General features: G+C 36.0%; 2 protein-coding genes across 2 annotated transcripts; both read right to left on the minus strand.

Moving 5' to 3' along the window:
* Positions 1-499: 499 nt before the first annotated feature.
* LOC136815249 (tectonin beta-propeller repeat-containing protein 1-like) lies at positions 500-13,728 on the minus strand. The gene is made up of 17 exons (XM_067071692.1): positions 13,259-13,728; positions 12,520-12,660; positions 12,187-12,309; positions 10,671-10,784; positions 9,720-9,897; positions 8,347-8,558; positions 7,993-8,092; positions 7,328-7,551; positions 6,410-6,809; positions 5,582-5,822; positions 5,171-5,344; positions 4,538-4,594; positions 4,182-4,344; positions 2,805-3,042; positions 1,545-1,651; positions 1,246-1,326; positions 500-923 (listed from the first exon to the last, which is right to left on the minus strand). Exons 1-17 carry the CDS (start codon positions 13,535-13,537, stop codon positions 687-689), a joined length of 3,069 nt encoding a protein of 1,022 aa, XP_066927793.1. The 5' UTR covers positions 13,538-13,728; the 3' UTR covers positions 500-686.
* Positions 13,729-14,763: 1,035 nt separating this feature from the next.
* On the minus strand, positions 14,764-26,682 carry LOC136815250 (hepatocyte growth factor-regulated tyrosine kinase substrate-like). The gene is made up of 18 exons (XM_067071693.1): positions 26,593-26,682; positions 26,062-26,146; positions 25,716-25,791; positions 25,363-25,455; positions 24,826-24,946; positions 24,250-24,302; positions 23,776-23,844; positions 22,652-22,779; positions 22,003-22,129; positions 21,466-21,564; positions 20,528-20,686; positions 19,669-19,707; positions 19,103-19,294; positions 18,592-18,732; positions 17,886-17,958; positions 17,399-17,573; positions 16,904-17,001; positions 14,764-16,552 (listed from the first exon to the last, which is right to left on the minus strand). Exons 1-18 carry the CDS (start codon positions 26,627-26,629, stop codon positions 15,375-15,377), a joined length of 2,943 nt encoding a protein of 980 aa, XP_066927794.1. The 5' UTR covers positions 26,630-26,682; the 3' UTR covers positions 14,764-15,374.
* Between the last annotated feature and the right edge of the window lie 51 nt (positions 26,683-26,733).

Here is a 26,733-nt window from a genome sequence, read left to right on the forward strand (position 1 = left end):
ACATATCTATTTCAAATCTACATGGAAAAGATCGCCAAACTGGGCAGATTCTTTTACGAAACATCATAAACATTTGGCTTTAAATTATGTCTTTTCTGTCCTCTGTTTTGCTAAATGCAATGGGATGTGATTATAAACTTTGACCACGTGACTAGTAGGATCACGTGGAAAAGTGAATGGATCGATATTATTGAACGGACTTTTGAAAAGAACTCCCGTATAGAAAAGATATGAAAATATGGTAGACAGTTTTTTACTCTGGTTTTGCTTAGGACAACTGCCCCCCCCCACCGTGACAATTCCCCCGGAAAATTGCTCCCCAGACAATTACCACGGGACAATTACCCCCTCCCCTAAAAAATAAATTCCCAACAATTACCTTCGAGTAAATTCTTGTTCGTTACAGTTATCTTGTTTACCATTTCTCTTTGTTGTTCTTTAAAACTGCGTTTAAGAATGCTGTATGAAAGTGTATGAAAGGATGTTGTTAATAGCATGATTTTTCCAAAAGCCACTTTTTATTCGAACCACTCTCATAGGAGAAAATAGTCTGCATCATGCAACCACTGTAAAACAAACATGTGTGACCAAAAATTAATTTTCGTGAATAAAAAGGGGGTAAATTGTCCTGTCACCCCACGGATACTCCGTACTAAAATTTGTTTTGTAAAAAATTTGCTAAGTCGTTAACCCTCTGCATCATCGTTGTTACCATAGAAACTATAAATGTCAACGGAGTACGGATCAACAGTTGTATTTGATGAAGTGTCGTCTTCAAGTAAGAAACTCAAATCTCCTTCATCGTGTGTTTCGGCTACCGGTAGATTTTCTCTTCCCGTTGAACTGCTTTCACTTTCGTTTTCTGATTGTTCGTCGTATGACGAACCGATTAAGCCTCGGTTACAAATACTGATCCATTTGTCCTGTAAAATGTTATGTAATAATATGCAGTAGTATTTTTCGAACGTGAAACCTTTTAAAACGACTGACCTCAGCATGTAAGATATGGTTTCTTTTAAAATGTTGTACACGCCTGCAATTTGTCGTGATTTTGTGATGAAATTTCAAGTCTGTAACTGAGAATTATAGGCTCTTTTGGGTACCATTAGAAAGCTGTTTTCATACTTTTTGTTTGATTAAAAGCATTCCGTTTATATAATACCCCTTTCAGATCTAGTGGTCAAGAGCCATGGCTAAAAGTTTTGGGCTTAGTCTTGGATAACAAGATATATTACATAAGCTTACCTTCAAGATAACCATCAAGTCATCTGGTTTACGGAAAACATCCAGACATAAAAGAACGTCTCCATTTTGAACAAAAGCCACCTGAAAAGAGATTGATAGTGTTATGAATAGAAAATTAATTAAACTACTAGTGAAAACGAATTCAAAAAAGTTGAAATGCATTTAGAGAAAATCCCCAATTTGTGTCTTTTTGCCTCTAACTTCACAAATAGCGCATGAAAAACTAATAGATTTTGTATGGAAAATACTGTTTTCTTTATGTCGTGCGATATTCTTATCAAAGTTGCAACAGAAAATACCTGATCCAGATGGTTAACCGAAATATCCGTCACATTCTCCCAAAGCGGTCGCCAGCTGGTCCCCTCGGGATAAATATCTGTTACGTCTTGACGCACGTAAGCAATGCCTGGAAAAACAAAAAATTTCCATAGTGAAAATGAGATATCTGCTTTGATAGAATCGAAGCTAGGGTAAATTGCCCAGCAACCAAAACTTTCTATGAGACATAAGCCAATCACAATCTTGAAACTTGCTTGTGTGAATACATCCAAACCAGACAAAGTTTCACATCGATTCTATTGTAGTGATCAGATAGAACCTCAAGTTTCTTTCAACAAGTTGCACCTCCTTCTAATTCCTTGAATTCAATCTCTATCCGTTAACTATCCAAAAGTTTGCTCAACATTCAAATCAAAACATCTTCGCTGAAAATAAATGTTTCCGAATATATTTTCAGGTATGAAGCAAGCTGGCCGCTCATTAAAACTGTTTCAACAAAACCCTCCAAAATTATATGCCAGCTGGGCTAACTTATTTCAAGGTGGTTGTAGCACAGCATTATCTGAAGCTTTGTGATTTTGGCATATTTGATTGCTGAGCTAACTTTTGGATAGATAACCGTAAGGGCCAGGGCAAACCAGTCCAACATTTCATCCAACATGGTTTTCCAATATTGGATGAAATGTTTGATGGAAAGACTTGCGTTGGATGAAGCAAAAATCAAGGCCGGGGCAAACTGATCCAACATTTCATCCGACATGACTTGGAAAAAAATGAAAATTCAACACGAAAAATTACACAATTCAATGAGAGAGCTTCTTTGATCTCGCCGCAAATGTTTGATGGCGATCAAACTTCATCCAACACCGTCCAACAATATTTTTTCATTTTTTTCCAAAAATTTGAATTGACGCAAACTGGTCCAACATTTCACCCAACATCAGAAAAAAGGCATGTTAAAATGTTGGATCGGTTGGCCTTAAGTATGGTAATTTTCCCCTTTTTTCTCCATGGAGTACACTCTTATTTTTTATAAGCTTAACGTTTATAAGCATACTTAGGCTCAAATTCGGAAGAAAGAAAATCAACAAAGAAAATCAACAGATCGAAGTCTAAGCATGTAAATAAGAAAAAATAAAGGCTGAAAATGGGATTTTGCTAAGCTGAGCCTCAACCCGATTTTCACGTATACTTACAAAAAAAGAGTGTACCCGCAACAAACGCTCCGGTTTCTCCGGTAAACCTCCAGTGTAAAAATGTAAAACTTGGTGTAAACAAACCTTTATCGTCTATAGCTGTGATCACACGTTTCCCAATCGAAAGGTGACAAATATTTTGTGTTTCCCTTGGTAAGTGCAACCAATTACTTCCTATTGTTTTCTCTTTCTCGATACCAGCCCTCACGTAACATGATGAGTCCTCGGCCACGCACCAAACACGTGACCAAACACGTGACTTTAAACCAATAGAAATTGATTTCACGGGAACATCTGTTTGCACTTGAATCCAGTCTGTTCCCTAAGTGAAATGGATCGCAGAATCATTCAGACCTGCAGTAAACCGAAGGGTATTTGTCTGTCCAATAAGTTCTCATGAATTGAGAAATTATGAACTATTTTGTTGCTTCTAATCTTGTACACAAGGCTACTTGAATCCGCTTATATATTTTACAGAATGACTTTGGTACGTGTGTAGCACGAACGTGCAAAAGATATTATTTATTTATAAGAAAAGCAATTAAAAAAAAATTATTATACGCATAGGTCATTATGACGTCATTTGTCAATTAGTTTTTTATATTTATCAATTAATGTCTCCCGTGAGCATTCGAGAGCTCGCATATCAGATCTCACTTTTCAGCTTTTTGCACTCTCATTCAATCACATATCATAAGGCGTGAGTGTGGTATGAAGAGATCAGAATGTTTTCAAGAACTCAGTGAATAAATTTGTCAATCAAGTTTTCTACATTCATTTTGAACATTTGCATTGATCATTTGAACATTTACATTTACATTGAACCATTTGGAATTATTTTCACATATCAATTCACATTTGGCAGGCTGGTAAGCTAATATTTTCTAAACTTTATTTTATATCAAGGCTTTGTCAACTCAAATTTTCTAAAGTAAGTTTTTCAATCAAATTTGTAATTTATCAACTTAGATCAATTTGTATCAAATTTATTTTTCAGTTTGAACATACATTCAATATCAATCCATTCATAACGTTACGAACACCTGTGTCCGATAATTCCACAACGTCAACACTATTAGAATCATAAAATAGCGAACTGAGGGACTGGGTAAGAGTTTTAATTACATCGCATTGAAAGATTATCCTGCATTGAGATGCACTTTCAATTAAATGTTACAAAATTTTCTCCCTTGGTCATTATAATGGTTCGACCTCGTTTAATCTTTTTGCCCCTTCAATGTGTAAATGCTTTTGGGATTGTTTAAAAATATATCTTGATCCATTAATCATAACCTGTCCAACAACTATTATATTCCAAAATGTTGTCAACCAGTAGCTCATTTTGAAAACCCCATCAAAGTTTGTCTCAAAGGGCAGTCGCATAGTGATGTCGTACCCAGCCAGACAAGAAAAGTTTAGCTCAAGAATAATTTATCCTATGCACACCTAAAAATGTCATACCTTTGGGTTTTCCAGCGTTACTCCGTTTCTATGCAACACATCACCATAGCAACTGACTGCCCAAACATGATAGCTACCCTTCTCAATGGAAATAGCCAAGTCCTGAATCTTGACATCCGTTTTAACTTCCTCCCAGGGCCCTGATGACGTCACTTGGCAAGTCCTAGAGTATAGTTGAGAAAAATGAAGTTGAAAAAACTTTAAGGGTTGTTTCCACGAGTCCAAGTTTCCAAGTCTTCGATAAATGGTACGAGATAGACAAGTGGATCATTTTACATCTCCATAAAACATTCGAGCTGAAAACATGACTAGCTACAAAAAGTAAGTCTATTTCCTACGAAAAGATTTTCACTAACCTTTTCCAGCTTCTTCGGCGAACGTAATCATAGACACTTTTGTAACTATGGTATTCCCTGAAATGTAAAAAATATTATCAAATAATTCACCGTGTTACGATTGAACTTCAAAGAGGGAACTAGATGTGCATTAAGTTTGGTTTCAATCCTAAGGGATGAGGAATATGGGTTGGTCTCAATTATGCTCCAATAATGAATATTTTCTTCGTCATCTTCAATAGTACAATTCAATATGGAACACACATCGATGTAACACAGAATCTAGTCCCATCCCAAGTAAGTCGTGATATCGCCAGGGATACTAGACTATCTAATAGCATACCGCAGTGATTCTAAAAACAGACATCAAAATTACTGTTTGTCCGAGTTTTAATCCCATCATCCTTTGCATTAATTGCTTTTGCAAGTCAATTTCACTTTTTGACAATACAAAAGTAACAATTTGCACGCATTACAAAGCAAGATGAAAAGGATTGTGGGATTGAATTTCGGTCAAATGTTAAAAGTAATAATTATGACATTTGCATAGCGGTGTGCTATTTTAAAAAATAAAAAATTATGACTGAGAAAAGAGAAGAAATATTACAATGCTAAAACAGGGTTCGAATTCGATAAAAGAATGCAACTTTTTACCAGGGAAAATCAACAGCATATTGCCAACCATTTTTATCGAAGTGTTTCGGATCATACTCGATGGTCCATTGATCTGTCCAACGACATTTGGATGTTGGTAAAACATACGAGTCTTTCTGACAATTCATTTGTCCTGTGACGTCACTCCATTCCCAACGATCGCTAGGCAGTAATCTTGAATAAAAAGCGGGAAATGAATTTTGATGCTCAGTCGACAGTTTATTGGATCTTGAATCTTGAATCTTTACCTATTAGGCAAAAAGAGGGCCCGGCGGAACAACCGTAAAAGTGGAGGGGCTAAAGACTCAAGATGAGTTAAATTCGCCAGAAATTAGAGAAGAAGTCTATTTTGCTAAAAGTTGAAGCCTCCCCAGTCTCCCCACTCCCTCCGGGCCTGAAAAGCAGACATACCTCGCTGTAAAACCTTCAACAGGGTTCCACCTTTGATTCTCATAAATCACGTGACTTTCTTGACTTTCCATTGGTCGAAATTCGTCACACCTTACGTAAGGTATACCATCAAATCCAAACCCCCAACAAATTCCATTCCAACCAGGAATGACTTTTTTTAGATGACCACTGATTGGTCTCCAGAAATATTCGGGTGTTTTTTCGTTAGTGTGTTTGTCCACTACCAATTCAAAAATATCACCTATGAACAAGGTCACAAGGGAATTAAAGAATTAAAGTCACGGCTATACCATGATTTGAGCCTAAAAAGTCTTGGTCCAGGGAACAGTAAAGGTCTTAGCAGGTAGCTTGTCTGACTGCCTTTTCTAAAAGTTTATGGGTTCGAACCCCAAGAAAATCAACTAATCGTAGGGAAGTCACCCCTCGCATTGCTAAATGGCCGGGTTGACAATCCAATGAACACTAAAGCTAAAAGTTAGAAGTGAATTCAGACCCCTAAGACTAAATACGTCAAATAAAAAAAACAAAAAAAACGAGTGTCTGCAGTGAAATTCGTTGAATTCTATTCATTCGACCAAATTACTAATTCAGGACAAAGAGTAAGGGCGGAAGCATATATTTTTATATACTTTCTTCGGTCCTTGAATTTTAGTGAAGTAAAAAACAGTTTCTCCTTGGCTATAGTAATTATGTCAGAGAGATGGAGAAAATACAATAAATTTTGTAACTGATGACAGAAGAGCGAAGCACAAACTTATTTTTAAACCTATTGAAAGAATTTGTCGATACGAAAAGATTTTGTTTTATTTAAATATGAATTATACTCACCCAAAGCTGAAGTAGCGATCGTTTGTATCCCTGAATCCAACACACTAGAATGATCTCCAGAAAGACTATCAATCCATTCATTTAAAAGTTTCTCATTCTCAAATTGTAATACAACTTTCTCTTTAACATCCAGGCTATCAGGATCATAGGCTAATAAAGCCATAGTGTACGGTTTAGAAGCATGCCTTAGCTGGAAAACACAGGCTAAATCTTGAATATCTATAGTCCATTCTTTGAATTCTTCATTTAACGAGTAATATACAAATAACGTGCGCACAGTTTGGGTTGCGTCTTGTTCGTGCGGGCGGGCAACTATTTTCAAGTGGGCGTCCACCCATATATCATAATGTGGGTCCACTAAACATTTACAATAACAATGTTTGTTCCATTTACTGAGAGACTGAAAAGAATATGATTTTAGCCTTGTAAAAGATGGTAGTAATTTCATAGTACGTGGATCATTTAACTGACAGGTATCTATCCAACCTCAACCTCAACAATTCATTTAACCCAAAAATTTGCCAGCTCCCTAAGAAGGTTTTATGTTACGGATGGATTGTACAGATTTTCATTTTCAGACATTCAATTAGAAAAACCTTCATGCTTATTTATTCAATCGCTCCCTTTTCAAATATTGGGGAAGTCTCTTTGGAAAGATAGATCGTAATAAGTTTTTTAAGCGAACGCATTCAGAGGTGAGCCAAAAGCTTCCTTCTCTCTAGCTGTCTACCCGAAGGTAGGGAAGGGCGCCACTCCTTTCCTAGGATTTCTCCATTTCAAGTACACTTTTCAAAATCGTGGCACTGTTGCCTCAACTATCAAATCAAAAATTTGTGCAAAAAAACAGTGGACGGCCTTTGCAGAAAAATTGAAATCATAAGGCCTGGGTTAGACTAGGAACGAGGTTGGTTTCCTTACCGAAGTTGCTGATTGGAATAAATCAGATGTTTCAAAGTCTTGATCTTTCGTATTTCTTTGTGATATTTCTTTCAAGATCGTCCTTCTCCAGTTTGTGTTCATAGTGTTAGCAATAGATAAATTAATTTTGGGCGAAATTCTCAGTTTGCCAAGGTCTTGAATGAAGGTGTTGGTAAAACGAGTTGATCCCATACTGATACAGCTGCACATTAGGTCCATGCTGACTGTGAAAATAAATAAATAAATCAAATTTTTGGTGCTTCTGGTCGAAGTTAAGCAACCCTAACGTCGTAAAAAATACAAAATAAATAAACAAATTACTCGAAATTTCTAAGCTTTGGCTTAAGATTTTACGCTCTATCTCAAGATGATGATCTAGGAAAATTATCATAGATTGGTTAAGAATAAGCGGTAGAGATCATCGTTTTTATTCGGCAATTTTGCCGTCCACTCATTGCATTCCCTCTGATATGTGTTGGATATAGGTGGGGATGCGTATTGTGTATAAAAGTCCGAGAAATTGAAACAAGCTGCCCCAAATTTGGGGTAGCTCTCGGACGGGAATTTTATAAACGATACGCATTCCCTATATCAAAATCAATTTCGGAGCACTTTTCTATTAAAGATGAATTGTGTCTATAACTATTGAATTCTTCTTGTTGTACCGTTTTCTTGGACATTGAGTTTCTTCCACTCCCGTCCGACCAGTTCGTCCGCAGTTACGCGTGTCCGGATGAAAAGACCGTCCGGTGATAAAGCCACCACCTGCGAAAGCAAAAGACAAACGTCACTTCATTGATGACAAGACTGAGGCTGTTATACTATCATAATATTAGATTATCGCTTAACCCAAGCTGGTGGGTATTTTGACTTAAAATTTGGTAGACTTGTACATTATAAGATTCTGTTAAAAGTCAGATAGAGTATGTGTTAATTCTCAGGAGTTGCAATCAAAATAGTGCCAGGGTGGTGTAAGATACCCCCTTGGTAAAAAATAGGGTAAATGATTAGGTTCGTACCTGGTCATTGGAGCTAACAGTTACAGCCAAAAATTCACCAATCATACTTTTCCATCCCTTATTCGTTGTTGTGTTCTGACTTTCTTTTCGCTCACCGATACTACGGAAGTAAACTTTTTTCTCCTTAGTAACCGCCCACAATGCATAGTTACCAACAGAGATTTGTGTAATTTGCTGACCAGACGGAGATTCAACAACCTCCCATTCAATACCTAAGAGAAAGAGAAAATTTGATAAATTTGATAAATTTGACAAGTACTTTAGGTGTTCAAACTTTCGCGAGCAGAAACTTTCACGATTTTCGCGAATTTTAGCCTTTTTCGCGAAAAATTCTCAAAAAAATTGGAAATCTTTAAAACTTCGAAATCGTAGTAAACATCAAATTTTCGGCATATTATTATCCTTAAATGCCTTTTTAAAGTCGAAGAGCAATCGTCTTTAGCGGATTTAAGGAATATTTTCACTTTTAAGGCAATTTTGATTTGAAAATTCAAATTTTTATCCTACAAATCGCAAAAGTTTATGCTCGCGAAAAACATCTTTTCCTCAAATTTGCGAAAGTAAATGTCGCAAATTTCGCGATTTTTCGACCTCGCAAAATTTTCTGCTCGCAAAAGTTTGTACGCCTAAAGTAGCCGATATAAAAGATAGTTTAGGGGGATTATAATGAATACACTTATTAAACCTAAAGGTTAATAGGGGATTGGGTCAAGTTTACCACAGGGAATGATATATCATCATAATTATGTGTTAGTGAGAACATCAATGCAACGACTTCAGACAATTAGTGTCTACTCTCCCTGGTAACTCTAACCCAGTTCCCTAACGTTTTTAAGGGTTGAAAGATGTAAAAGTAACGCTCAACAAACCACCAAGAAACACGCAGGAGTGTTTCCCAAAGTATCGAAACTTCTTTATTCACCAAAAACAGCACTGAAGAGTCTTACGAAGGTTTTCAAAATTTTGGAGATCGCATGATGTATGAAGTACAGCCCAAAGGAATCAAAAATAAGGAAACAGAAATAAAAAAAATCAGGATAAATCTAATTTCAAATAGACTACAAATTTTGTGCATTGTTAACCTTTACTGTCCATGGTTACTATAAATCTTGCCGTTTGTTAGTCTGTTTCGGTTTGAGAGATTCTGTGTCTCACCACTACCAACGTTTTGCAAGAATTTCAAATTTTTGAAGGGCCAAAAACAAGGATCCATTTCAAAATGATTCAAAATTCTTGTCATATTTTGATGAGTAATTTCTGCCATATTGGAAGCAAGCGTTTTAATATGTAGAGGCGATGCCTTACACAAATCGAACGTTTGCTTCTATGATAGCGAAAGTTATGTAACATGAAAAACCTCCATGTTTACCGACCTGAAGGACTACAATGGTCAATCCCGTTACGACACACTGTTTCCCCGTCCCACGTGACACCCCAGAACCTTCCTGATGATCCAACGGAAATTTGAACTAAATTGAAATCGTCCATCGGTATCTCGACCCAGGACTCTCCTTCAAGACACGTGCGACTGACTCCTTGACGGTAGAAAACCTGAAAAGGAATAAGTAAAATCCGGTATAAATACTGATAAAATCTTGGAACGAGTAAAATATCGAGTACACGTTTTTTTTTAAGAAACACACTTTTAAGAAACATGAGCCTCAAAATACCTAAAAACTAAGAAACATCTAAGAAACATGCTGAGGCTGAGAATGAGAAAATAACAATTTTTTAATTCGGTTTTTCTTAAGAACCTTCCAATCCAGCCTTCCATGAGGCTGATTATGTCAAAAAGTTTAGAAACATGTAAGAAACATTTAAGGCTCAAAAGGCCGATTTCTTAAGAAACATTGAGGCTGCTTGCTAGTTTCTTTAAAAAAAACGTGTATTGCACGATAAGTCATGTGGTAACTAGTACTTATTGCCGACCCAAAACATAACATAAAAGTATGTTATAGATGTTATGTAAACATAACAAAAAAGCTCAAATGAAATCTTCAGCTTTTTTTTTCTACGAACGGTGAAAAGATTTGTGAGGCAAAAAAATCCGTCACTTGAGAAAAGATTCGCCAGGATTCGTCACTTTGCACTGACAGAAGATCCTTGCCGACAAAAAATACATTAGACTCGTGTCGGATTCAAGGCTGGAAAACAACAATAAACTGAGTAACTATTGAATTTCCTTTAATTTATGTGGCAAGTAGCGCATAAACCCAAAATCTAGCAACAAGAGTATTCAAATTTAAATGAAAAATATGTTCATAGTAAATTACCAATCAAATTTCACCGACAAATTTTCTAACGATAAGGTAGAGACTTCTTACCCTTCCAGTCAGCGTAGTAGCCCAAACGGAAAGAAAACCTTGCGTTTGACCAGGGATGAGGTTTCCACCGACCGAAATGTCATGAAATGGATCGTCCTTTAATAAAGTGGGAATCTGAAATATCAAGAAAAATATAGCAGAAATAAACAGGTAAGGCGCCGAGTACGAGTAGTCCTTTTTTATATGCGCTACACACCAAAAATCCGAAACTTTCTTGACATTTATCATGGATAGCCAAATAAGCTAGAACTTTCAAAAACCTTTCGACTATTTCCACATCAGCTGACTCGGCTATCTATGAACCGAACAACATGTTTGAAGGAGTGAGGATTTGCATCACAGGTTTAAGTTTACTGGTTTAAGGCGTACTTCTTAAGGGCTCTGACCATAGTCGGAAAATTGATTTTAGTACCTGAACATAAAAGTTATGTTTTAGATTCTTTAACACTTTTAACAAAGAATTGCCTTTATAAATTGCTTTTTAATCAAATCCCTTAAGAGTAATTAAGAACTTAATTGCGAAAATGACGTTATGAACTTTAAGAAGACGTTAGTAATATGTTGCATCACATTCTTTTATAAAAAGTGCTAAGTTTTATTAGGTAATTAATCTTTTTGTTTCGAAGTTTTTTCAAACTGTCCGCAAAGAATTGAATTGTTTTAAATTTTTCGGAAAATTTTTCTAAATTAATGCATCAAAAGTTATGGTTGTTTTTCTATGAAAAATTGGGATGGAAAATTGATCAAAAAGCACTATTTTCAAGATTTTGAAGCACATAAGCTTTTAGAAAAATTTTCTGAAAAAATATTTCAGTTCGATAAAAGATACACCATCTACCGCAAAAATATTTTCAAAATGTTTTTTCTTCGCCGAAACTAAGCTCTTCAAAGTTGAAATACTCTTCTTCGCAAAAGTCTTCATTTTCTTCTTTATCAAATTTCTTCATTGCGATTTTTAAATTTTCAGACTCACGGATAGTTGGCCTAACAGAAAATGTATAACATGCCAAAGTTTTGTCCAGTACATCAGGCAGAAATTCATATTTTGTAAGTGGCAAATATTAAAAACTCACTATGGTCAGAGCCCTTAAGTGTATCGAATATACTTGCCAAAACAAAGAATTCAATAATAAGCAAATGAAGTTACTCGAAAAACCAGGAAATTATACGTAAATCTAGAAAGTTACTCTTCTGGCTAAAAGGGGTTGCGCGCGTTTCAGAACTCTTCCGTCCCTCCACTCTGTTTGCATGGCAAAAACATGCGAAAGGCGAGAGGGACAAAAACAAATCGTAAAATGTCATGTATATAAGTTGTGTATATAAGTCTTCACGAGGTCAACATCAGCTGACTAGGCTATCTATGAACTGAACAACATGTTTGAAGGAGCGAGGATTCGCACCACGCATCCCTGGTTTAAGTTTACTGGCGTACTTCTTAAGTGTATCGAATATGCTTGCCAAAACAAGGAATTCAATAATATGGGCAAGGAATTCACACGTAACAGATTCCCTTTACCATGGTCCACGTATCAAAATCAATAAATTTTCGTTTGCGGATCCACCGACGTCGTCGAACAAATGACGTCTTTGCTTTGTATCCGTAATACTCTCGTGGGAAGTCAAGTGCGTATTCCCAGCCCTGAAAAAAAAGAATTTAGTAAAATGTACGATTACTATCGAGTTTTGATAAAATCCAATCTCACATATAATTTTCTTTGCATATCTTTAAACCCCGATGTTTTGGGGTAACTTTAAACTAAATTAAATTGTAGCAAGCACAGTTTTATACATAAAAGGTTTTCGAATGTTTGAGTAAACTGCGTCAGTAAAAAGCAATTCAACAACTTACATTTGTATCGCATTGTATTGTTTTATCTAGATACCAGTCTCCTTCCCATTGCCAGCGGTCGTTTGGAAGTCGAAAATTTTCACGTTTCAATTCCGTTTTACCATCTTTTGAACTCCAATGGGGACGGTCTGTTGAGATGAGCTATTGTATGGTAAAACAAATGTCAAAATTAGTTTACAGTTGGCAAAAATTTGTTGATTTGAACCCTAACGGGGATAAAGTTTGTTTGAATTATATAAAGATTTAATTCCTTCGATTTCTTTGACAGGACTGAAAAAAAAATTAAAGTATCCAGATTACCACTGAAATTTGTATTTGGTTTAACCCGATTTTCCCAGATTTTTCAATAAATTTTGGTTAAATCTAAGGCCCGCTTATAAATTTTGGTTTTCAAAGAGATGTAACGCATTGATATTCGAGACGTCAGTTCAATTGTAAAAGAAAAGCAACGATCCCCTTTCCCAGAAATCGGATCTTAAAATTCAATTTTTTTTACTCCATTTCTTACCGATTTTTCGGAGAATCCTAATCCTAATCCAACATACTACCTTTGATTTTCATAACTGTTCAAAGAATTGACAGGAATTGAAATTCGAATAGCCCGACTTTTCCAATTTGTGAAAGATGTTTTGGGAAAAACCAGTGCCCAAATTAAAATTTCAGTTTTCGAAAAAATTCTTAACATCGATAATGAGATCATTTCAAGAAATCGGATCGTAAAATTTTTCCATTTTCTTACCGATTTTTCGGAGAATCCTAATCCAACATACCACCTTTGATTTTCATAACAATGCTCAACAGCAATAATTGGGGAGTCTGTTTTAAAAACCATCATGTAGACATTTTGGTCACCTCCAATGCCCCACATACACGTCGTGGATGATGAAATCCGTTTGAAAGTATTACGTCGTGTAGATGGGTCATAAGGATGGAGACGTTGGAATTCCATTGTGGACAGATTAAGTTTGTGTAAAGAGCCATAGTAATCAACTGTCCACATGTAAGGCCCTTCTTCCATTGTGTTTGAATTGTTTCAGATAATCTCTCTTTGTGATTGGTTAAATTTTAAAGAGATGTATCGTATCAGCCAATCATTTTTCAGGTTATAGAATTCTCAACCACCAAACAACCAACCAGGTTGATGTTAATTTGCAAACCATGCGACTTTTATCGTTTTTTTTTAATTTTTTTTGTTATTTTTTTGTGTCTAGAAAATGTAAGAATTAAAGTATCAAATGTTATATGAACAAGTAAATATCACTGACCTCTACCTATTTGATTGGATAAGGCTTTCCAAATAAAAGTCTATGTTCAGTTAAAGAGCCTAGCCCACCATCTTCTATTCTATTCTGCTGGTCATTAACAGCGGGAATTGAATGTTTTGAAATTCGAACGTTCCCAAATCAGAGGTAAAATTAAAAACAACACGGTGGTCAACTAAATTTGGACACACCTCTGACACAAAATCTGTGACCAGTTATCCTATCTAGTTAAACCATTTTTCGGATTCCAAGACACACGTCCAATTCAGACATCTTTATACTATGAAACTCGGGTTAGCGTGAAACTCGGGTTAGCGATTTTTTCAGTCTTGCCTTCGTTTCAGCAAAAACTGATGAAGTTCTGCCTCACTCACATCGAATGCATATTCAAGAATGCTTATCCTATCCAACCCACAGATATCTGTAAAGCCCGAAGGGCTAGATAGGCAACTTTAAGCTTTCTCCAGCAAAAAAAAGTGAAGCAAAAATTTGACTTTTTAAATTTCGTGCCGATGGATAGGATCTAGCATTTTAATTGTTTTCGGAGCGCGAGATAAAAAAAAGTAGGCGGCAAACGCTATTTCACATCTCTCAAACCGGTGAAATTGCATATTTTAGTCACGTGACTCTGGTAGGAAATCCTTCCAAAGATGAGCTTCACTTTTTGACCAAGGCCGCAAATCTAGCCCTTCGGGCTTTACAGATCTGTGATCCAACCGCGATATTTTCGACAATCAAAATGGCGCAAGTCAAAGCAACCATGCCAGTAAAAAATCAGTCAATCTTATTCATTCATGCTTTTCTTGGCATTCAGATACGGAGGCGGCGCTAGCAATCTAAAAGTAACTTTTGATGATTAAAACCAAACCAAGAAATTGAAATGAGAATTATGATTTCAGTCTCAGAATTTGAAGATGTTGGACGCATGTTTGACTTTGCAACAAACTGAGAGAAATATGAAATGATTGCCAAAAAAGCATTTGAAAAGTAACTAAGCTGATTATTCTGAGAACACAAAAGAACTAGATTGTTACAAAGAGACGAAATTATAGTTTTAAATAAAGTTTAGATTAAAAATAAAAAGAATAAAAAAAAGAAATTTCGACTTAAAAAATAATTAAAATTATAATTAATAGCTAAGGTATGATTACTCAAACATATTGTAAGGTTAGAATACTATTTCAGTTTCAGTCATGAAAATGTTTAAAACATTTAAGTTAGGCAAATAGAAGTCAGGGAAAACTCGAAGTTCAACAGGGATCCGAACTTAATAATATGAAAAGCCTCAAAAAATTATCAATAAATTAAATAAGACAGTCTTGTGATTATATGACAATCTTCATTAATGCAGATCTACCATAACAAATCCACACGTGGCAGAGAGGCTTTTCATGTTTTTTTTAGTTACGAGATTGAAGCAAACATACGAATCTGTAGAGACGATTCATTACACAAATCAAACGTTTGCTTCCATAATGAGGCAAAGTTAAGTAACTTTAAACAAAACATGAAAAACTTTAAACATTGAATTAAGTGAATTTGGAAATTGTTGTGGACGGATTCGGATTTGTTGATGGGGTATCGGATTACAGATCAATCGAAAGAAATGAGTTGTAAATCTTTCATGTTAGCACTCATTCGTTCTTCGTAAGCCTGTTGTTGGGGTTGTTGAGGTTGCTGATCGTAGTATCCTTGTTGTTGAGGGTTCTGTTGGTATTGGGGTTGTGGTTGTTGACCACCATACTGCTGAGGCTGTTGAGTATATTGTTGCTGAGGTTGTTGCGGAACTTGTTGTGGCGGTTGTGGAACTTGTTGTGGCGGTTGTGGAATTTGTTGTGGCTGTTGTGGAATTTGTTGTGGAATTTGTTGTGGCGGTTGTTGCGGCGGTTGTTGTGGCTGATGAGCAACCTGTTGAGGATGCTGCTGGCCTTGTTGTGGGACTTGTTGTTGAAGTGGTTGCGCTTGTTGTGGGACGTGTTGAGGAGGTTGTTGGACTTGTTGTGGAGGAATTTGAGTTTGTTGTGGCTGGTGCTGTGGAGCCATTTGTTGTTGAGGTTGTTGGTACTGTTGGTTTGGAGGTTGTACTTGTTGAGGCTGTGGGGTTTGTTGTTGCGGAGGGATATTTTGTTGATTATTAGGAGGTGGTTGGTTGAATTGTTGAGGCTGTTGTTGTTGAAATTGGTTCGGTTGTTGAGCAAGAGGTGCTTGCTGTTGTGTGGTAGGTTGCTGAAACTGTCCTTGTGGTGGTGGTTGAGTCTGCTGGGCTGGTCGTTGGGGCTGAGCTGGCGGAGGTTGTTGATGATAAGGGTGAGATGCTGGCAGCGGAGCCTGGTGTTGGGGTTGGTTAGGAGGGATTGGAGGTGGTGGTTGCTGTTGGCTTTGGGGAGGCATCTGTTGGGTGTTAGGTGGCAGAGACATTGGTTGCTGGCCTGGTTGCTGAGCTGGTACTCTCTGGTTGGGAATAGCTGACGGTTGCGATGAGGGGGGAGGAGGAGGAGGTTGATTCCATTGACCAGCTGGTGGCTGTTGAGGCTGCTTGGGGATAGCAGCAGATTGGTATCCAGCTCCAGGTTGTTGGGAAGCTGCCAAATCCTGAGTGGGTAGTGCTGGCTGCATACCTGGTTGTTGCTTCGTTAATGATGCATAAGGAGGAGGCATAACAATGTTCCCTTCAAGAGAATCAGGGGCAGCGTAACCTGTCGGGATGGGTTGTTGCCCAGGTGGTACCATAGGGTAACCAGCTCCGTAGCCTGGCATCATACCCATAGGGCCTAAAATGAAAAAAATCAATATAAATTAAAATATACTTTTAAAGAAGTCTTAAAAATTTAGATTGGATGTTGAAACAACCAAGAACTATTTGAAATACACGAGCTTTAAAGTAATAACAAATGTACTATTTGAAACAATGCTTGAGAAAGGCTTGCAGATCAGCTGTTTTGTTTTGTTTTTAAGTGGAAGGACCTCTACCCTTCTGAATTAAGAGAAAACTTCATACGGAGTTAGACTGCAATTTCCTAAATCGACTAAATTCGGGAAGGCTAAAGCTGGGTGAGCTTGAACTATGTAATTGCTTTCCTTGGCTGTTTCAAAAAAAGAAAGAAAAGGGGTTCTATACTAACCATTGAATGGAACTTGTTTTTGCATCATTTTCTCGCGTTGATAAGTTTCCAGTTCAACTTGGCGTTGTAGTTGCAATTGGTGTTGATATTCCAAGTATCTATTCATTGACAATAACAATATATAGTTAGAAGACAATGATTAACAGGGAGAATCAGCTATTTTTCATTTCATATGCATACAGTAATTCTTACGGTATTTTGTCGATTATTGTGAATAACAAGTTATGGCATAAGCAAATTAGGCGCTTTCTAACATATCTTAGCTTTGACCGTATCTTAGCTTCGTAAATATGATCATTTAGTCTATTACGGAAAAAAAGGAAAGGAGAAAATACAATAATCAAATACAGTTGACACTCTCTTATTCGACGCTCTACTATTCGACGAAAATCCAATTCCCCTTGAAGATTGTTTAAGAAAGCGTCGGTTTCATGATTATGACTTATGAATTGACTATTACAGAAAAGATGAGAGGAAGATTAAATAATCAAATACTCTTGTTTTTGCTGTCTCATTAACTCCAATTTCTGTTCCATTTGCATTCTTCTTAACATTTCTTGTTCCAACTCTTGTTGTCGCATTTTCTCCTGATGCTGGGCGCGCATGTCGTCTAAAGTTTCCCGCGCTTCACGGATGACGGCCAGTTTCTGTAGCATCGCTTCGTACTTGGCTATAAAGTGAAAAGAAAGTGAGTATATAAGTCTAGACTAATTTTTGTAATTAGAGTGTTTTCATCCGTCTAGATCTTGACTGTACTGGATCAGCGCTTTAACTGCACTCGATTTTGCGCGTCAAAACTGCAGGTTTTATTTCGAATCGTTTCAGTCACTCTACCATTTTTAAAAGGGTAAGATACAAATAGAGAAAGACAAGAGAGAATAGAAGAGAGTATCGAATTCTGAGCGGTGAAGTCAGAGCTGGAGTAGCTTTTTTAAACTAGATCAGATTATTATTTTAACTTTATACATACAAATTGATTTACCTTTGCTTTCAGCTTCGTCTTCAATCAATTGCAACAGTTGCGGATGCATCGCACTCAACGAATGAAACAACGACTATGAGAAGAAAATTAATAACAATCGAAAAGGTGGTCTCAAGTGAAAACTCTTAAATTTGAAGATGCAATTCCTTATTCAATTCTCTTACAAAATGGAAGAAATCATGAAAGTTAACCTAACCTAAAAAACTCATTTTGCCTTTTTTCTTTTCAAAAAAGACCCATTTTAGGGCGGCACATACTCGTACCCTTCATCTGGCTAAATACCACCCCTCAAGCCTTATCTAAAAAATACTTTGAAATTAGAGTAAGGGCTCTTCCTTTAATCGAAAAAAAAATCAAACAAGACGTTCCAAAAAATACTGGGTCACACAAGGGAGACAAAAATTTACCCCTGGATATCCTACTTTATTAGTAAAGACACTGATAGACATTCTTGAAAATATGCTCTACCCCTGGATATCCTCTCTTTATAAAGATGCTTACCCCCTGGATATCGTATTTTTTACTTGAAAAAACACTTTGCCCTCTGGATATCCGCTTCCTTGTAGATATCTAACCCCCTGGATATCCACTTTTGAACTAAAATCGTTAACCCTCTGGATATCCGATATCCTCAACAGGGGGGCACGGACTATCTGGAAAAACCCAATAGAAACCATGAAGGAATTAATCGAGTAAAATGTTCCACCTGCACAGATGTATCGAGGGCAATATGCTTTCCTTTAGTTTGTAGTTTGGTCATCTGCTGAACGAACATATCGATGCTTTTCTCCATAGTGTTTACAAATGCGTCCGATTGGAAACGCTCGTTCTCATCTTCGACCTCATCCTAAGAAAAAATATTTTCATGGGTTGCCTTATAATAAGACAGGTTATGTGGACAGTGCGTGGTGGCTTACCCAAATTGGGGCAAAATGTCGGGGATTTTTCTATGCACTTTTTCCTTTCACCATTTTCCTTTAGAAAGTTGGTTTCCAACCAGTATCAAAAAATGTTATGTAACGAAGAAAATTTTGGGTTTTTAAAGGTCTAAGACTGTTTTGGTGTAAATTTTTCACTCAAAGAAACCTTAATATAGTTATCAAATAATAGTATTAAGTAATATAACTAAAAGATCGGACCAAAACTATTAAATTACATTTTCATGAATTTACGAATTTAGGTCTACAAAATGACAACAAACAGTAAACAGAAAATACCTCGACTACAACATCAGCAATTGCACCTTGAGGAGTCTGGTATGGAACACTAGCATATACGTCACCATTGGTCATCACTTGTTGCTGGGCGGCCGGCTGTTGTGTTTCCATGACAACGGGCGCTGAGGGCGCTCGAGTAGCGGACTCTTGATTCTTTTTCTCCCAGTAGGAGCGATCAAGGTATTTGTCCAGCTGTAAAAGTAGACGATAGAGATGTTCAGAGGGTCCAGAACGACAGCTTTCATTTACTCATGATAAAATTTTTGGATTCAAAATTTAAGTGTCATGAAATAAAGTTCAACAGATTTGAAAGGAAAAATTGAACCCCTATGTTAACAGTACGGCTGATTATGTTTCATGGAGAATATACAATTCATCTTAGTACACGAGAATACATGTTATTAACACGAATTAAGAAATTTCGAGTTAATTAAAACCCTTTTAATTAAAATCAGCCGTACTTTCTTTGAAAAAGAAAATAAAATTGTTAATTGTTTGCGTGTTAATTTCAAAGCCGTTAATTATGTACATTGAAAAGATACAGTAAAGTAAAATATATTGCTTACCTCACTTGATCCTTTGCTTGCCTCGCTCAAACTCGTCATCTATAAAATCGGAAATGAAGTTTAGTCTTGCCTATCACAAATGAGGGAAGAAATTTATTGTTAAGTGAAAAAGGCTCAAAGATAGATCTGGTCATTATTTCCAGTAAAATTAACAGTCAAATTATCTAAGATTATAGAGAAGATTGGTCTTCAATGGGCAATGTTTGTGGTGTTAACACCTTAGAGTCAGACAACTTGGCATTTCGTACCTTAAAAACACCATTTAACGGACCTCCACGCCACACAGGCATGAAATTGAGAAATTACGTTATCGGTAGAAAATTCGTCGGTGGAAAAATTCGCCGCCAAAAAATGTTCGCCGTCAAAAAAACTGACTTCTAGCTACTTGACTAGATCAGTATTCTTATAATAATAGTAGAGTGTCCAACTTTTGAACTGACTAGTCCGCCATTTTGTATCATATTTGACTGCCAATAGCAGGATTCGAACGTTCGAAAAATACAGCGTAAAATAAAAAACAACAGGCAGACTAGTCGACATTAAAACTGGACACGCTTTTACGGGATATCTGTTTGCATATAACTATTTAGTGTGTAAAGGAATATGATAGATAGAAAGATAGAGTCGATATTTTACGTGGATAGCCCAGTAATCTAAGACTTTTCGACAGTCCTTCGATTGTTTTCACGGGGTCCACGGCCAGCCGGCTCGGCTATCTATGAACTGAACGGAACATTGGAAGGAGCGGGGATTCGAACTGCGAATCTCTGATTTGAGACGCTGACGCCTTTGACCACTTGGCCATCGCTCCATATCTGTGGTGTAACCACGATAAATTGATGTGATTAAAATTACTTACGGAAGAACTGTAAGGCGACGAGTAAGGAGAAGTGGATGACGATTTCACTTCAGATACTGAACCCCCTAAACTTTGATAAGGTGATGGGGTTGGTGTGTGGCTCATACTGGGTGGAGCCGAAGAGATGGCAGCTGGTGCACTCCAATTCTTCTTTTGACTCTGTTTAGAAAAAAAGAATGTTATTTATCAATGAAGTCTTTTCACGGTCCAGTCCGTAAGTCAAAAGCAAGAGACACCAGGGAGCATTCTTCCTTTTAGTTTAGGTCCCGGGGGGGGGGGGCACTCAAGGTAAATGACCTACCAGACGTTCGGCCCTTAAGGGTAGGTTTTTCATAGTTCAGCTAGTGCACTGTAAGGGTAGGAAATTACAAAACTGCACTGAACTGCACTGTAAGGGTAGGAAATTGTGATAAAAGGCCAATTTTTTGGTAAAATTGGCACAAAATTGGTCAATTTTGGAGGAAAAATTCCACATTTTCTTGGAAAATTTCAAAAATTTTCGCCCTTACGGGCGAGAAATTTTGAAAAAGTGCACTGTAAGGGTATGATTTTTCATGGAAATTCACTGCACTGTAAGGGTCCGATTTTAGAAGCCAAATTTTGGGTCGAACGTATGGTCGTTTTCAGATAGAGTGCCCCCCCCCCCGGGGTTTAGGTGTGCACGCGAATCCCAAATTCGAAAATATCTGTAAATGTGAAGTTACAAAGGGAAAGTATTTTTAATAGAAAAACTAATCTCATAATTCTCTACAGAAGCTAAACTGGATATATTTTCTTCAAAAGAAAATTTTATCAAATTTTAGCCCTTCTTTCTAGATTCCAAAAAACAGATCTCTGTTTTAAGTTTATAAACAGAATTTGGTTTGATCTTTTTTTCTTGTGACAAAGTAGAGTGAACTCAATATAGAATTTGACGTAAAAAAGGGTCGATAAGGTACCTTGGCAGCTTCTTCTTGACTGAGAGACAACGCCAAAGCCAATTGTAATTCGTCTTCTTCCTGCTGTTTTGCTTCGTTTTCATTGATCTTTGGTTTAGTCTGAAGAAAATATGGGGTTTTGCATTCAAAATTTATTCAGTATGCTGCTTTCGGTATAAAATATTCCCTATCAAAAGAAAAGAAACTTTAAAGGGATCATCAGATGATTTTTTATATTTGGCTTAGAGATACCTTTTATGGTCCTAAGAAACACCTCCCAAGTTTTTGACCTAATTATTTTCCAAAGCTGAGATACTCGACTTTGAATTTTCAAATTTTTACTTGAAAACAATAGAAATTCAACGTAAAGACTGTGTAAAGACTCACTTTTGGAGGTTTCAAAGTCAAATATCTCAGCTTTGGAAAAAAATGGATTAAAAGATCTAGAGATATCTCTCTGAGCCATAAAAGGTATCTCTAAGCCAAATCATCTGATAATTCCTTTAAAAGAAAATTATTTATGCTTTTTTAAGAAGATATTTTGAAATTAAATCTTACTTGTGGTTCTTTAGCGAGAGCAGAGTTGAGATATTCAGCGGGTAGTTCATCATCACCACCACCACCACCACCACTAGCATCAGTTTTACCAGACGCCGCAGCACCACCACTGTTGTTGGATGAAGCACTATATACGAGAAAAAAACGAAAATTTCATTTTGCATGGCTTTTGTTGATTTTTTCGCATCATTTAGAATTTGCACCATTGATTGCACTTTCTTTTGATATCATAAACCCAGCATTTGATTGGTTATAAGTGACGTAAAATCAGTCAATAAGTCACTTGCAACCAATTAGCTGTTGGGTACGTGACGTAGTGCCAGAAGACATTGCAATGGTTTAAATCATGAATTGTTACAAAACTTTACACCATTATAATGTTCATGTGTAACTTGCAACTACACAAAAATTACTTCAAAGTAATCTCCAAGATAAATAAAAGACACTCTTAAATTCATATAAATTTATTTCGATACACTATTTGCTAAAACGTAGGCGAGAATAAATAAAAAAGTAGGTAGTTAAATTCAATCAACGCTCAAAATTTAAGAATTTTAGATGGTAAAATATAGGTTTCTTTCCCCCAGAGGCCACAAACGATCTTGATAAATCAGATACATATCATAGATATAAAAGGAGCAGGGCTTACTTTGGGTTAATTTCATCGAAACATGGATCACAGACACGAACTTCACGTTCAATACCGATCTTTGGGATGATGGACTTCTTCGAAGAACAGGAGTTGCAAAACACCTCACCACATGCACGACAATGATGCTAAAAGATGAAAAGAATTTTGCATTGAGAGACAGATTCAGATCCATTATACTGTTACTCTGTAGTTTTTAAGATACATTTTGTTCGAAAGAATAAACAAGGGATAGATTTAATAATTGAAAGTAGAGTGGAGTATCTAAAGGTAATTTTCAAGCGAAATATTGCTTCTTCATTAATTAGCATATATAAAAGAACAATGAATTTTATTAAATTGGTGAATGAGGAGTGTTAAAAAAAACCCTTCGCAATGATGCTATGAGATGAAGAGAATTATGCATTAAGAGACAGATTCGGCTTCACTGTAGTACTGCTACTTCGTAGTCTTTAAGATACATTTTGTGAAAAGGCTAGATTTAGTAACGGAAAGTTGGAGTGTTTAAATCGTTTGGGGAGTCACATATTGCTCGTTCTTAAATGACCTAACTAGCTTATAAGAAAACAATGAATTTTTTTTAAATTATGGAATTTGGAATAGGAGTGTTAGAAAAAACACCTTCGCAAGGAGTTCTTATAATCCCACTATCAGTAGTTTTTTTCCATATCGAAGGTCTTTCAAGTTTTTCCAAAGCTATGTAACTTATCAAAATATTGCTATAAAGGCCGGCCTCTACTTTCGCACGAAATGGGCGACAGTTTTTTCCTTAACCTTTTTTGCCTAAAGAAAAGATTACGTCATAAAAAAGATTACGTCATAAAAAAGTTTCGCGCGAACAAAAAAAAGTTGAAGGAAGTTCTACTTTTTTCATCTGTTACGTCAATTTCGACCAATGGAATTGCTTTATTTTTCAACCGACCAATGACCTTACAAAAACGTCAAAAGTTTTCGCTCATATCGCGCAAAAGTGGAGACCAGCCTTAAAGGGAAGAAAACGAACTTGAAGAGGCAATTCCTTTACATAAATCGAATGTTTTTTCATAATGGTGGAAAATATGTAACTTAGCTGATTTTAGTCAATTAGAAAAACCCCTGGTTCAAAACATTTTGTCAGGACATACCTGTCTGGTAAACGTTCCAAATTTGACACGACACAAATGACAAACGTCACCTTCTTTCCATGATGGTGCCTGAAACATTAAATTTATTTAAAAACACTTAATAAAATAATAAACTGGGGTCGTGGCTTCACTTTGAAAGTGATAGAGCCAGGATAAACTGACTAAGGAGGCGCCGCCATGGTTGTATGGTTGGCACCGATGGGAAAGTTTTATTGAATTTTAGCCCTTCTTTCTAAATCACCAAAAACAGATATGTTTTAAGTTTATAAATAGAATTTGGTTTAATTGGTAAATTTTCTTTCTACTTTGAAAAATGTGGTTGAGCCAAATTTAATTTGTTTCAAACATTCCCCAATTTTTTTGCTACTCATGGCCTATAAATAGGTTTTCTGTATATTTAATAACAGATTTTGACCACCAAATTAAATTCCTGTCAAATTAGATTCTCTCTGAAATGACTAAGATAGGACTTACAGTATCTGAAGAGAACATAGCATCACTCTCGCTCATTGCCGGAAAATTGTATCCTAAAAAAAGTACAAAGAAAATTTCACAAAAGACCTGGCGGAACAACCATAAAAGCGGGGAGGCTGAAGGCTCAAAATAAGATAAAATTCGCTAGGAATTTGAGAAAAGAATCTCATTTTGCTCAAAAGTGGGGAGGCTTAAAATGTCAACAGTCTCCCCGCTAAAACAACTAACAAGTTCTTTGCAAATTACAACAAACAGAATCTCCAATAATAAGACATACAATAAAAGGGTTCTTCTTCACAACCTCAAAAGTTTCTATTTCTTTTATACTACTATTACTAACTTTGATTCTTTGTTATAATTGTCTACATTGCGGTGATCAAGGTAAATCAATAGTAAAATCAGAAAGATTTCGACACTGCCGCTGGTCATAGGCATATAAATGGCTTCCTCACCACCATGAAAAAAGGGTTAAAGTTTTTACAGTCAGCTAAACATGAACATGTCTACTGAAAAACAGGTTAATACATTTCAATGAGTAATACCATTAAAAAGTTTTTGTAGAAAATCAATATTAACCTTCCATTTTCATTAGATTGTAGGTAGCAAGAATTGGCTGATATTTTGTGTTATTGCGAAAAGCATGATTCCAAGCTTGCAACATAGATAACACTTGCTCTTTAACTGGGGCTGAGCCAGTCTAAAAGTAAACACATAATTTATTTGTTAAGTATACATTGGTTTTCTCCTAATAAAAGCTGTGACTCCAATCAATAAATTCATAGTTTAACTAAAAGGTGAAAATATAGCAATTTGCAGCAGCATAAGTAAGTCTGGGACCGCAGTCGGAGGCGACCCAAAGGCTTTTCTTCCGATAGCTATCTACCCAAAGGTAGGGGAGGGCGCCACTCTTTCTCACTTGATTGCTCCACTTACTCTTGATCCTTGCAGCAGCATAATAATAAAAAATGAAAAAAAATGACTCAAATCCAGGGTTGATTGAGTTTAGGGTTAATTTAGGTCAAAGCTGACATTCCTCGAATTTTATAAAGCTTGATAATAAAATTAAGTTTGATTGCTAGAGTAAATGTCCTCCAGAAAACACACAAAATGTACCTGAGCTAAGTTACGAATCTCATTCATAAACTCATGGCTTGCTAGTTCTTCGTGAAAAGCTTCTCCGCAATTCTTGACACAAGTCTCTAAAACCTGAAAATATATTTCTCTTGTTATATTTATTTGTTCCACCTTATGTCAGCAGGCAATCTACCAGCTACTTTGATTACAATGCCAGCATAAACAAGACCCAGCTTAATGGGAAAAATATTATTTTCTTTTAAAATCGCTTATGGTCACATTTAATAAAATGATTAATATATAATAATAATAGACCTCCGAGAACAAATTCTTCTTTTAAAAGTTTTAATATGCAAGAGTTTGGGAAATGAAAAATAAGAATGTATCCTTACAACTAAAGCATATTTGCAAACATGAGGATTGGAGTCCTTCATTCGCTTCCGAATTGCCTGTAATGCATATTTTGACCTGAAAAGAAAGAAGAGCTAAGTTGATTCATTATATTATCATAATGTGAGTCCCCATCTACAATCTTTCAGATAATTTCTTTTATAAGGTTTTATCAAAACATAGTTTTTGAAAATTGACTGTTTCTTCTTGACAACAAGCTTGCAGTATTATAGATAATCAAAATATTCAAGGGATATGGTAGATAGAAAATACTCAAAAGCATTATATTTTAACAACATCTTTGATTATATAAGGGTTTTAATAGCATCAAAAAACAACAAAACTTACGTTACATCATTTTGCCTAACTGAATCACAAATTTCTAAATTGGTAACCCAGTTTGGCTCCAAAAGCATCTGACTTGTGGCAGCATCTATAAATATCACAAAGAAGAAGTCAAAAGGACTTTAAAACTTTCCTGTTTGCTGAAGTTAGTGAAGTAACTAAAAATGCATAATGTATATTGAACAAAGATACCCAAAAAAAATCATGTTTGAAAACCTCATGAGAAGTTTAACATTAACCGGATTAGTTTTTGCAAGATTTAATTTCGCATTTTCACAAAATTTGTATTTGCATTTTTCTTGAATTTATGCCATATTTCTGACTCATGAAATTAAACCCACAAAAATGTTTAAAGATTCCTTTTGTGAAATATACGCTATGCTATTTCAGTGTTTTCAGGCCCACTTTCAAATACAATTTAGTAGTTGAGCTTTAAATTACAGAATTTTATAATTTTGTTGCGTTACCTTAAAGGTACTAAAATCTTTGCAGTAACTTAATTTGAAATATCACCAAAAAATAAATTCTGCTTACCAAGAAGTCTTTCAAAGTTTGCTTTTCCTCCTGGCATTTTTTCAAAATATTTTCATACGTTTAATAACTTGCACAATATCTACTAAAAATAAAATTGTTTAAATGGGTAACAAAAAGAAGTCAAAAATTATTGTTTCTCCA

Source organism: Clytia hemisphaerica, unplaced genomic scaffold (assembly GCF_902728285.1).
Source record: "Clytia hemisphaerica strain Z4C2 unplaced genomic scaffold, Clytia hemisphaerica genome assembly, whole genome shotgun sequence".
Taxonomy (NCBI): Eukaryota; Metazoa; Cnidaria; class Hydrozoa; order Leptothecata; family Clytiidae; genus Clytia; species Clytia hemisphaerica.

Coding starts and splice junctions, on each gene's coding strand:
- LOC136815249 (XM_067071692.1), bottom strand. CDS start 13,537: ATGGAAGAAGGGCCTTACATGTGGACAGTTGATTACTATGGCTCTTTA. Junction 4,595..5,170: donor TATGCTGTTGATTTTCCCTG/GTAAAAAGTTGC, acceptor TTTACATTTCAG/GGAATACCATAGTTACAAAA. Junction 4,345..4,537: donor CGCCGAAGAAGCTGGAAAAG/GTTAGTGAAAAT, acceptor ACTATACTCTAG/GACTTGCCAAGTGACGTCAT.
- LOC136815250 (XM_067071693.1), bottom strand. CDS start 26,629: ATGCCAGGAGGAAAAGCAAACTTTGAAAGACTTCTTG. Junction 20,687..21,465: donor GTCAAGAAGAAGCTGCCAAG/GTACCTTATCGA, acceptor TTTTCTAAACAG/AGTCAAAAGAAGAATTGGAG. Junction 17,002..17,398: donor ATGAGACAGCAAAAACAAGA/GTATTTGATTAT, acceptor GTCAATGAATAG/ATACTTGGAATATCAACACC.